Source organism: Megalobrama amblycephala, linkage group LG7 (genome assembly GCF_018812025.1).
Source record: "Megalobrama amblycephala isolate DHTTF-2021 linkage group LG7, ASM1881202v1, whole genome shotgun sequence".
In the NCBI taxonomy this organism is placed as follows: Eukaryota; Metazoa; Chordata; class Actinopteri; order Cypriniformes; family Xenocyprididae; genus Megalobrama; species Megalobrama amblycephala.
The window spans coordinates 7,156,494-7,169,733 of NC_063050.1; the positions used below are offsets into that span (position 1 = coordinate 7,156,494).

Genomic DNA, 13,240 nt, shown 5'->3' on the forward strand with positions numbered 1-13,240 from the left:
TGTCATTTTAGTTGATTTGTGAACAGTAAACAGTTTGCTGAAGACAACCTGTCCAAGAGCATGACTTACTGGAACCATGTCCTGTGGTCTGATGAGACTAAACTCGTTTGGCTCAGATGGTGTCCAGCATGTGTGGCGACGCCCTGGTGAGGAGTACCAAGAAAATTGTGTCTTCAGTCAAGCATGGTGGTGGTAGCATCATGGTCTGGGGCTGCATGAGTGCTGCCGGCACTTGGGAACTGCACTTCATTGAGGGAAACATGGATTCCAACATGTACTGTGACGTACTGAAGCAGAACACGATGCCCTCCCTTCAGAAACTGGCCTGGACGTCAGTTTTCAAACATGATAATGATCCCAAACACACTGCCAAGATGACAACTGCCTTGCTGAGAAAGCTGAAGGTGATGGAGTAGCCAAGTATGTCTCCAGACCTGAACCCTATCGAGCACCATGTGTCTACCATCCAGCAGCTCCATGATGTCATTAAAGATAAAGAGGATCCCAGCAACAACCCGTGCAGCTCTGGTGAATTCCATGCCCAGGAAGATTAAGGCAGTGCTAGATAACAGTGGTGCTCACACTTTGGACACAGTTTTGACATGTTCACTTAGGGTGTACTCACTTTTGCTCAGGGTGGCTGTCCTGGGTTAAAGGTCAGTAGGCTCAGTTACACTATTAATTAAAGTGAATGCATAACTTTTTTGACAGGCAGTCTAACTAATTGATTTATTCTGAAAAGTTACAGCAGTCTGCCTTACTCTCTGCCATCCTTTCTCATTTCCAGGGTTCCAGAAGCAAAAGTCTTGGGTAAGTGGGAGCCTACATAATTTTTTTTTTTTTTTTTTTTTTTTTTTTTTTGCGAGAGCGTCAACCAATCAGAATCTAGAAGTCCTCCGCTTGAGAGGATTCCAGAGAACAAAGTGCTTAGCTGGAGAAAATAATTATTTAAATGTCATTAGGCTTATATAGTGCATACAGCTATATTTATATAGTAAATATATAGGCATACAGCTATGCCATTTCAGCATGCAAACAATAATGTCAGAGACCTTGGTCCACGCATATTTTTTCTTATTTATGCCCCTGTACGCAAATAGGGACACACGTAGTATATTAGTGAGAAACCCGCCACGGCAATTATCCATCTCTTCCATTTTGCTCAGGAACTAATGTTTGGTCGGAACCAAAGTTTACACGACTGCGTTCTCTGGATCCTCTCAAGCGAAGGACCGAACCACGTCATAACTCATTATCATAAAGTTGGCCTGACTTCAACAAAAGAGTCAGTAAAAGTTCTTTGCTTCAACTCTCCTTGACGCTCACATTGTCCAAAACGCGCCGCGCCGCCGGCTCGCGTTGAAAAAGATTGACCTCCTGTCACCGGCGGCGGTGTAAACGCACAGTTAGAAAACGGAAGGAAAGGAACGTTCACTACGTCATTGCTCTCTTTAATATATTAAAACTGACCGGTCCTGCTCACATAAAGCAGGGATGCAACGTTGCTCATGGGGGCGATTCTCCTGCAGGGTTTAGCTCCAACCCTAATTAAACACACCTGAAGCTAATCAAGGTCTTCAGGATTGCTAGAGTTAGGCAGGTGAGTGTTTTTTCAGGGTTGGAGCTCAACTCTGCAGGACAGTGGCTCTCCAGGATCAGCGGATCCCCCCTCTTTTAAAGAATGGTCGGGCCCTTCTGTTATTTGCATGAGGTCCCAGATGACCAATCCGCCCACGATAGGGAAACTCAGTTTACTTTCAGTTTAGTGGGAACTGAAAGAATGAAGCTTTTATTTAATATTTTTGTAAGTGATTTTATTTTTATTCGGACACGGTAAGATCTTTTTAAAGATCTCTTTTCCGCTGTTGAGTCGATTTTTTTTTTTGTCCCATATTAGGATATCCGCGTATTTGGCGCTGTGATAGTTGGACTAGGGATAATGTTAGTTTGAGAATAAATTGATGATCAGTAAAACACATTTTAATGATTTTTAAATAAAAAAGGATAAAAGTGGACTCATATTTAGGTCACGTGACAAACATCTATTTCCTGTATAAACTGATCCAATGTAGCTTTGGTTAAAAGCTTCTGCCAAATTCATAAAATGTAGGTCTAAACACCTTATTTACGTGAGCTGTTTAGAACTAAAATATATTTATTAAAACGCGGCACTGTATATATAGTCAATGCGGTGGAAAATAATTCTCTTAAGTATTTTTATGGTTGCTATTCACCTAACTATGTAATGTTTATTATGAGTTTATCAAAATGTTTGATTATAATGTGTAAATATATGTATAGGGAAAGGGGGTCAAAAATATGAATCAGGACATAGATTTTGTGTTGTAGGCCTATAAGATCATTAAATGATTAGTTCACTTTCAAATGAAAATTAGCCCAAGCTTTACTTTACCATCCTATTTGACTTTCTTCTTTCTGATGAACATAATTTAAGAAATATCATTAAATATCCTGACGCATCCGAGCTTTATAAAGGCCGTGATATGAGCATGAGTTTGAGCTGAAGAAAAAGCTTCCACCCACATCCATCCTTCATAAATTTGTGCTCCACACGGCTCCAGGGGGTTAATAAAGTCCTTCTAAAGCAAAATAATGCGTTTGTGTAAAAAATATCCATATTTAACAAGTTATGAAGTCAAATATCTAGCTTCTGCCAGACTGCCTTCCATATACAAGTTATGAAGAAAGTGTAAACTGGCGTCACATCAATTGCACTCTTTCTGTATGTTTAATAGGGAAGGCGCATGACGTAGCGTAAGCTTTGTGAACTGTGAGAGTTTCACACTTTCTGCGCATGTTGAATACAGAAGGTTCGATATTTTACTTCATAACTTGTTTAAATATGGATATTATTTTACACAAATGCATCACTTTGCTTCAGAAGGCCTTTATTAACCTCCTGGAGCCGTGTGGAGCACAAATTTATGATGGATGGAAGCTTTTTTCTTCAACTCATACTCTTTGGTCCCGTTCACTGCCTTTATAAAGCTCTGAAACTCAGGATTTTTATTAATATTTCTTCAATTATGTTCATCATGAACAAGAAGGTTATATACACCTAGGATGGCTTGAGGCTTAGTAAAGCTTGGGTTAATTTTCATTTGAAAGTGAACTTATTCTTTCGTGAGACTCGTGTATGTTTTTCTGTTCAGTGAATGTAAATCAGTGATGTTCTTAGTGCGTTTGTTTGCATGTGTTACATTATGAATCCAGACATATTTCACTACCCACAATCTTTATGATCTGTAGAAAAACATTTTCACTGCACTATTGTATATTTTGCTTAGGTGCATCTGGTGTTGGTTCAGATAAAGTGTCAGTGAATGAGGGAGATTCAGTCACTCTAAATACTGGCGTTAAAACAAACCAAGAAGAAGAGATTAAATGGTATTTCAGCGACATTCGCATCGCTCAGATCAGTGGAGATCTCAGTTATAACTGTACAGATGTTCAGTGTAATAATGGCACTGAGAGATTCAGACACAGGCTGAAGCTGGATCATCAGACTGGATCTCTGACCATCACAAACATCACAAACACAGACTCTGGAGATTATAAACTAAAGATCATCTTCAGCAGCAGCGACAGTGAAAACATCTTCAGTGTTACCGTCAGTGGTGAGTCATTAATGAATGTTTAATTTTCATTTATGTTTAAAGCACATTGTTAATGTGTTTGTTTGTTTTACAATGATATTCAGAGTTTTCTTTTCTTGTATATTAATTCATTTACAGTATAGATACTCTCTTTACTGTTAAGTTTGTAGAGTCATCTCACTTTACATCATTAAACAGTTCATTTTGATTTAAAACTAAACTATATTGGCAAACTGTTTTGACAGCAGTTACAGTGTCGACTGCTTGTTCTGTGGCAGTCGTGTTCACAGTTCTTTCATGTTGTGAAGGGTTTTTTTTTTTAACCACAAAAACATCCTCCAGCATCTGTTGGTTTGTGTTTCAGCTGTTTCTGCTGCTGAACGAGATGAAGTGAAGAGAAAATCAGTGAAGGAGGGAGAATCTGTCACTTTAGATCCTGGTGTAACAAAAGACCTGAATGATTTGAAGACTTGGTATTTTAATGAGATTCTCATTGCTGAAATCACTGGAGATCAGAGTAAGATCTGTACAGATGATCGGTGTAAAGAGAGATTCAGAGACAGACTGAAGCTGGATCATCAGACTGGATCTCTGACCATCACAAACATCAGAAACACAGACTCTGGAGAATATACACTAAAGATCATCATCATCAACAGCAGCTTCAGCATCACTACAGTGAAGAGATTCAATGTCACTGTCACTGGTGAGTATATAATTCAGTCATTCAATGCATTTTCTTTTGAGGAATTTACAAAACATTTCAATATTTGTTAGGTTGTGGAAAATAACACTTTGACTAATGTTATTAACATGAAAAATGCATAATATCAGCCAGTTTTCCTGATAGCACTGATTCCAGTTGAGCTCAAAGTGCTGATGCTGATTCAACAATAACAGAAGCCGCCATTTATCAGTTAAATGTCATACACCTGATGACAAAAGTATAAATGAGTAATAAGCAGTGGAAGATATTGTGAAGTACTGGAGGTATAATCATTCACTCTCCAGTAATAATAACTGTCTGTCTTCAGCTGTTCCAGGTTCAGGTCTGTCTTCAGGTGCTGCAGCAGGAATAGTTGTTGCTGTTCTGCTGGTGTTTGCAGCTGCTGCTGCTGTTGCTGTGGTTTACTGTCGCCGCAGGATCCATACAGCAGTTCAACAGACTGTAAGTATTACATACAGCTAATTTAACAAGATATGACATTTACTGTGCACAAATCCTTTAAAAGAACAGTGATATTAATTCATTTTGTATAGTATTATAATTATAATTATTATTATATAATTCTAATTATATAATATATATATATATATATATATATATATATATATATATATATATATACATACAGTGGGTACGGAAAGTATTCAGACCCCCTTAAATTTTTCACTCTTTGTTATATTGCAGCCATTTGCTAAAATCATTTAAGTTCATTTTTTTTCCTCATTAATGTACACACAGCACCCCATATTGACAGAAAAACACAGAATTGTTGACATTTTTGCAGATTTATTAAAAAAGAAAAACTGAAATATCACATGGTCCTAAGTATTCAGACCCTTTGCTAAGTATTTAGTAGAAGCACCCTTTTGATCTAATACAGCCATGAGTCTTTTTGGGAAAGATGCAACAAGTTTTTCACACCTGGATTTGTGGATCCTCTGCCATTCCTCCTTGCAGATCCTCTCCAGTTCTGTCAGGTTGGATGGTAAACGTTGGTGGACAGCCATTTTTAGGTCTCTCCAGAGATGCTCAATTGGGTTTAAGTCAGGGCTCTGGCTGGGCCATTCAAGAACAGTCACGGAGTTTTTGTGAAGCCACTCCTCCGTTATTTTAGCTGTGTGCTTAGGGTCATTGTCTTGTTGGAAGGTAAACCTTCGGCCCAGTCTGAGGTCCTGAGCACTGGAGAAGGTTTTTGTCCAGGATATCATCTTTCCCTCGATTGCAACCAGTCGTCATGTCCCTGCAGCTGAAAAACACCCCCACAGCATGATGCTGCCACCACCATGCTTCACTGTTGGGACTGTATTGGACAGGTGATGAGCAGTGCCTGGTTTTCTCCACACATACCGCTTAGAATTAAGGCCAAAAAGTTCTATCTTGGTCTCATCAGACCAGAGAATCTTATTTCTCACCATCTTAGCAAACTCCATGCGGGCTTTCATGTGTCTTGCACTGAGGAGAGGCTTCCGTCGGGCCACTAGGCCATAAAGCCCCGACTGGTGGAGGGCTGCAGTGATGGTTGACTTTCTACAACTTTCTCCCATCTCCCAACTGCATCTCTGGAGCTCAGCCACAGTGATCTTTGGGTTCTTCTTTACCTCTCTCACCAAGGCTCTTCTCCCCCGATAGCTCAGTTTGGCCGGACGGCCAGCTCTAGGAAGGGTTCTGGTCGTCCCAAACGTCTTCCATTTAAGGATTATGGAGGTCACTGTGCTCTTAGGAACCTTAAGTGCAGCAGAATTTTTTTTGTAACCATGGCCAGATCTGTGCCTTGCCACAATTCTGTCTCTGAGCTCTTTAGGCAGTTCCTTTGACCTCATGATTCTCATTTGCTCTGACATGCACTGTGAGCTGTAAGGTCTTATAGACAGGTGTGTGGCTTTCCTAATCAAGTCCAATCAGTATAATCAAACACAGCTGGACTCAAATGAAGGTGTAGAACCATCTCAAGGATGATCAGAAGAAATGGACCGCACCTGAGTTAAATATATGAGTGTCACAGCAATGGGTCTGAATACTCAGGACCATGTGATATTTCAGTTTTTCTTTTTTAATAAATCTGCAAAAATGTTGTAAGGCCCGCCCCATCGGCCCAATGGTGGTTTCCCACAGGACGGGGAAGGTTTCTTGCGCGTTCCGTCTTTTCAGCGTGGCAAAGTAGTTTAATTCCAAATAATCTTTTATCTGACTCCATGTTATTATGACCTCGAATTTAGTTTAGAATGTCAATTGATTATTGGTCATTTGTATAATAATTTGGCTTTACATTTGAATATTCTATTTAACTCTTTACTCTTATTGTACTTGTTCATTCGGATCTCAGTGTCGCACAGGGTCCTCGTACTGGCCATTCATTAATTATGCGGGCCCACGATCACAAACTCGCCAGTCTTGGTCACTAGACAGAGGTAATTGACTATACTGTTTAGAAGGCCGCTTTCATGCTTGCTCTATCTAAAAGTATTTGTGTAGTCCCCCATAGATCTGTATACACTTGAATTGAAGTAACACCAACTCTAGTCAGAGGTCATAACCACTACTACAGATAAGCCAACCAATATTACTTCTCTTATAGTAGCTTTGGTTTGGTTATGCCATGGTTTCCCATGTACACTTAGCTAGAGTAACGTTACAATAAACAGAGGTAAGGCTCACCCTATATAGGTTGGTCGATCAATATTTTGTTGTCCTAAACGGAAATTCCCTTTTTAGCCTTTACAGTCTAATTACACTTGAACTAATGCCAAGCGTTAGTCGGAGCTCTAAAATCACAGTTGGTGTGCCCTATGCTCCACTCAAAACTGTAACTGCCAATTACATAATCAATTCAAAGATGATCAATACAAAACATCAAATGCTCAGAAATAGAGTAAGATGCATACCTGACATTATAAAAATACACATTGCTGGGTGTTCTGGACACTCAACAATGCGGGCTTCATCTGAATACAGAGTCGCCCCGAGCCTTTTGCAACATTTCCTTAAATACTCAGACCAAGACAAAACATCCCCCAATGTGGGGCATGAATTTATAATCAGAATTTGCATTGACAAGGGTCACAGACCTCGGGGGTTTGCACCTTGCTGTGGAACAGGAGGTAATTTAGATTAAAGACCCTGGGAAAGAGGCACACCCATGGTTGCAACCAAAATATCCCTAAACTCTTAAAACCTTTAATACCTTTGGTTTACTTCCATGTAGACGAGACCATTGTACCAGTTGCACTGAGACATTTCAAACAATACCAAACATGACTGTTAATTCATTTGCATTGACAGAACATTATAATTTGTATATAATCTTTTTAAGTGAACTGAGTGATGGGAAGAATGTGTAAAGGGAAGGAAGTCTGGGAGAAGGAGGAAATGTGAAGGAAGGACAGGATGGAAAGAAGCTTTCCCGCAACTTCATTCTGTGGGGTGTGGAGACAAATGGCTGTATGTGTTTGTGCTGTCCATATCTCAGGAGATCAAAGTATCTGAGGATCTGTTGATCTTACAATGTCAACAATTCTGTGTTTTTCTGTCAATATGGGGTGCTGTGTGTACATTAATGAGGAAAAAAAATGAACTTAAATGATTTTAGCAAATGGCTGCAATATAACAAAGAGTGAAAAAATGTAAGGGGGTCTGAATACTTTCCGTACCCACTGTGTGTGTGTGTATATATATATATATATATATATATATATATATATATATATATATATATATATATATATATATATATATATATATATATTATACACAGGTGCATCTCAATAAATTAGAATGTCCGGGAAAAGTTCATTTATTTCAGTAATTCAACTCAAATTGTGGAACTCATGTATTAAATAAATGCAGTGCACACAGACTTAAGTACTTTAAGTCTTTGGTTCTTTTAATTGTGATGATTTTGGCTCACATTTAACAAAAACCCACCAATTCACGATAAATAACAATACTTCATAAGATCAATAAAAAAAATGATATTTTAAACAGAAATGTCAGGCTTCTGAAAAGTATGTTCATTTCTATGCATTCAATACTTGGTTGGGCCTCCTTTTGCATGAATTACTGCATCAATGCGGCGTGGCATGGAGGCAATCAGCCTGTGGTGTAATGGAAGCTTTGCTTTGATAGCTGCCTTCAGGTCATCTGCATTGTTGGGTCTGGTGTCGCTCATCTTCTTCTTGACAATACCCTATAGATTCTCTATGGGGTTCAGGTCAGGTGAGTTTGCTGGCTAATCAAGCACAGTAACAGCATGGTCATTGAACCAGCTTTTGCTACCTTTGGCAGTGTGGGCAGGTGCCAAATCCTGCTGGAAAATGAAACCAGTATCTCCATAAAGCTTGTCAGCAGAAGGAAGCATAAAGTGATCTAAAATGTCCTGGTAGATGGCTGCGTTGACTGTGGACTTCAGAAAACACAGTGGACCAACACCAGCAGATGACATGGCAGCCCAAATCATCACTGACTGTGGAAACTTCACATTGGACTTCAAGCAACATGGTTTCTGTGCCTCTCCACTCTTCCTCCAGACTCTGGGACCTTGATTTTCAAATGAAATGCAAAATTTACTTTCATCTGAAAAGAGGACTTTGGACCACTGAGCCACAGTCCAGTTCTTTTTCTCAACATATCTGACCTTGTCTTTGGTTCAGAAGTGGCTTGCTACATGGAATGTGACAGTTGTAGCCCATTTCCTGAAGACATCTGTGTGTGGTAGCTCTTGATGCACTGACTCCAGCTTCAGTCCACTCCTTTTGAAGCTCTCCTAAGTTCTTAAATCGGCTTCGCCTGACAAGCTTCTCAAGCTTGTGGTCATTCCTTTCACTTGTACACCTTTTCCTACCACACTTTTTCCTTCCAGTCAACTTTCCATGAATATGCTTTGGCACAGCACTCTGTGAACCAGCTAGCTCTTTCAGCAGTGACCCTCTTTGGCTTATCCTCAATGTAGAGGGTCTTGATGATCGTCTTCTGGACAACTGTCAAGTCAGCAGACTTCCCCATTACTGACCTAAACCAGTATTTATACCCTGAGAATGGTCATTTAATAGAACTTGAAATTAAATATTCTAATAATTTGAGATACTGATTTTTTGATTTTGATGAGCAGCAAGCTGTAATCATCAAAATGAAAACAAAAAGTCTGGAAATATTTTATGTCTGATAAATCTGGAATATATTTAAGTTTTAATTTTTGAATTAAATTACAGAAAAGAAAAAAAAAACTTTTTCATGATATTCTAATTTGAGAGGCACCTGTATATATGTATATATTGCAGGTGGATGTTTTCACTGTGATTGCACTGGCTCTGGGTTTTCAAAAGTTTAGAAAATTGATAGGATATCATTACATGGAACATTAGGAAACAAAGCACTTCCCAGGAGTAATTGCGTACATCTCTGTTGATTATATTGTCCGTGTTAGTGGTTTGATCACTGTGACATTAAAAAGGTACATTTCTTCTTTTGCTGAGTTTATTTTTTTGTGTGTAACTTAAAAACATCAATCCTCCTCACTACTTTTAACTTTTGTGAATGTGTTTTCTTACAGGAGGATGATGATGGTAACTCACCACCTGATCCAAATGGTATTCCTTTGAAGGAGGACGCATCCTTAAATCAGCCTCAGGCCGAGACTGCTAGTAAAACAATCTAACATCATTTATAATTTTGATACTTTGATCGAAAGGGACACTAAAGAGTATTAGGAAGTGATGTAGAGAAGAGGATCAGCTGAAACACTCTTCAAGAGTGATCAAGATTTCAGTAGTCTGTACTAATATGAGTAAAAAAACAAAACAAAAAAACACTGAAACCAATTTCAATATGACATCAAAAACTGATGATTAGATTTAGATTTTATATATTTTGTGATTTAAATAAATTAAAAGTTAACATTTGACCTTAAAGAGCTTATGAGAAATAAGCAACACGGTACCAGCAATATATCAGCGAGTGCTTGATGTATTTTAAAGCTGCTAAAGTGACTCAGACAGAAACAGTGACACATCATCATCTGTTTCATATATGTTGCACTATATAAACGTAACAACATTCTGAGAGATGCAAGTTTGGTCACTTTTTAAAGAAGACCCTTGGCAGTTCACTGATGAAGTGGCAAAGGTAAAAAAATAAATAAATAAAAAAAAAAAAAAGTTATAGATCCAGGATGTCAAAACTTGGTTCTGGAGGGCCATTTTCCTGCCGAGTTCAGCTCCAACTTGCTGTTCGATTGGGATTGGTTTTTAGTTCATGAAATTCATTTCTAAACATTTCTAAAGTTGTGTTCCAAATTTGAGGTAGATATCTCAATAAATAAATAAACAGGCCAAATCTGAGACGATTTTATGGAAAATAATAATTTATATTCTGAAACCTGAGAAATACTTAATGTATTGTTTGTCTGGAGGAATGTTACAACAGAATTTTTACATGTGTATAAAATCTCAAAAATACTGGGTTGTTTCAACAGTTGAATAAAATTTTTAACCCAACTCTTGGGTTTGTCCATATCTGACCCAAATTTCAGTTGAAACAACCCAGCATTTTTGAGAGTGTATTTACTATAATAGCAAGACTGTTTTAAGTCTTCATACATTAGATATTCATCTTCATTAAACAAAAGATCTGTGACATTTTATGAGTTGCTGATTAGTTCTTTTCATGTTATTTGTTGGTATGTGAGGAGATGAAGACTGTTGTGTCACTTGTCTTCCATCTCATGTCTCTTTCAGTTCTGTTCAGCTGTGATTGTCAAGCGTATTTTAATTATTGTATGTGTTGTGATTATGTTTGTCTTGTATAATATTATCACTGTTTGATGAAGATGATTGCCTTGATTAAAGTACTCTGCTCAGCTCAAGCCTTCAGCTCCAGACTGTTCTTTCTTTTAGCAGCATTCTTGTTTCTTTGTTCAAATTTTAGAGTTTTTCTTCCATCTGGTGCTCATTTTCTTTTATTTTCTGTTAACTTCAAGTGTCCTTTAAGTAAAACTTACAACAATATTTTCTTTTCTGAAACAAGGAACTTCAAAGATTGTGTATTTATGTGACACTGGGGCCAAAGTTAGTGTGTAAGATATAAGAGGAAGAGGAAAGAAAACTAGACAGACATCTGAAAACATATAAATATATAAACCTCATGATTTGAGTAACAAGTAATAAATAATTCCAGATTTGATTTTTTTTTTTGAATAACTTGAAAGATATATGTATGTTCATGTGATAAATAGCATTAAAAACATCTGATTCATAATAACTGGATTCTTTGAGTGTTGACTTATGACACTAGATGGCGCACTAATGCAGAATAATCATACTGTTTGTAGTGCACACTTTAGTTTGATGTATTAATGAAATATCAGGCAATTTATAACAAGGGCACACTGTGTGGGTTGTTGTTCTTGCAGAAAAAAAAATATTAATAATAATAATAATAATAATAAATAGGGAAACAGCCGGCAAACATTAAGTTATTATGATGATTGTTACTACAGTACAGCTACATAAAAAAAAAAAATGCAAACATTTTTGTGGGAACAATAATGAGAAATATGATTATCATGGTCGATTGCTTTATGGTTTAGCAATGCATCTGTTTATTTGTTTCTTTATTTACCGAAATATAATAAGCATGTTTGACAAAGCAAAAAATGCATTTATCCTGAGGGAATAAGTCTGGTCCCTCTAGTGGTCAAATAAAGTATTAGTTTCATTTCTGGGGTGTTTATTTCAGTTTTCTCTAGAAGTTGAAAGCAACAGCTAGCAGAACTCCCAGAATCCTTGAGATTGTCCAAAGATGGAAGCATTAGGTGGAAATACCAGTAATTTTTTTGCCGGATAGCAAATATAATTTATGTAGCTACATAGGCTCAATATGCAGCTTGCAGTTGTCCATCAGCACAAAATGCTGAATTTGGAATTGCATACCGTTATTCTGCTTTAGAAAGATCTGGTAAAAGTAGTAATAGTATGATATCATGTAGCATAAGAACGATACACTATTCACTTTATTTGATTAAAACTTAATGTTTAATGTGTACATGATCTGGTCTTCGAGTGACGTCATAAACTCGGCGGGCGGTGGCATCGAAGTTGACTTCCGCGATGACGTGTTTTTGTAGGCAAAACCCAGAAGCGAGTTAGCATTTTAGGACTTCCGGTTCCATCGCCCCAAAGTCTATGGGTTTTTTGAATGGGTTTTTGCTAAATTGCCTGAAATAAGGTCTGTGGTTAACAAAGCCTCAAAATATTTTCACGAAATACTTTGATCTATGACATAAAACACACCAGTTATAACCAGCTTGTGATTTTTTAAAAAACCTTTATTGTGTCTTAAATACGGCAGTTGCTAACAAATTGCTAAAAGGGACTACTTCCTTTGGCGGGGACTTTAGACGTCATCATGACAAACAGGAGATTTGGACAGCATTTCTCATGAAAAAGTGGATAAGTATTCATACACAGCGCAGATCATAATCAGCAAGCATGTTTTTAAATAAAGTTGTTTTTTAAATAAAGTTTGAGGAGTGACGTTGATCCACAACCATGGTGTGCTGTAGTCCGTTTATAGCCTACTGTTAGCTTTTTATATCTGACCACTTTATTTAGGCTTCAAAATGTATAAATGTTGTGTTAACTTGTGAGGATTATCTTGATAGACAAAATGTGTAAGTGTCATAACCCTTTGTTAAACACAGAGCTTATTTTCTGCGATTTTCCAAAAGTCTATGGGAACAACTTCCTGGTTGGCCTACAAAAACACGTCATCTCTGAGGTGATCTAGGGGCTGGCTGCAGCCTGAGGGGCGAGTTGAGCTCCACTCAAGGGCGGAAATACATCACATTACTGTAAAGGGTAGGTTTAGGGTTGGGGTGGATGTAGACGTTAGCAAAACACAAGTG

The 13,240-nt window shown here is 37.8% G+C and overlaps 1 protein-coding gene across 1 annotated transcript; it reads left to right on the forward strand.

The window, feature by feature from the left end:
* Positions 1-422: 422 nt before the first annotated feature.
* On the forward strand, positions 423-11,200 carry LOC125273087. Its single transcript, XM_048198356.1, has 6 exons — positions 423-517; positions 788-810; positions 3,309-3,638; positions 3,982-4,323; positions 4,652-4,785; positions 9,890-11,200. The coding sequence occupies exons 1-6, from the start codon at positions 423-425 to the stop codon at positions 9,992-9,994; spliced, it is 1,029 nt and encodes a 342-aa protein (XP_048054313.1). The 3' UTR covers positions 9,995-11,200.
* The last annotated feature ends 2,040 nt before the right edge of the window (positions 11,201-13,240 follow it).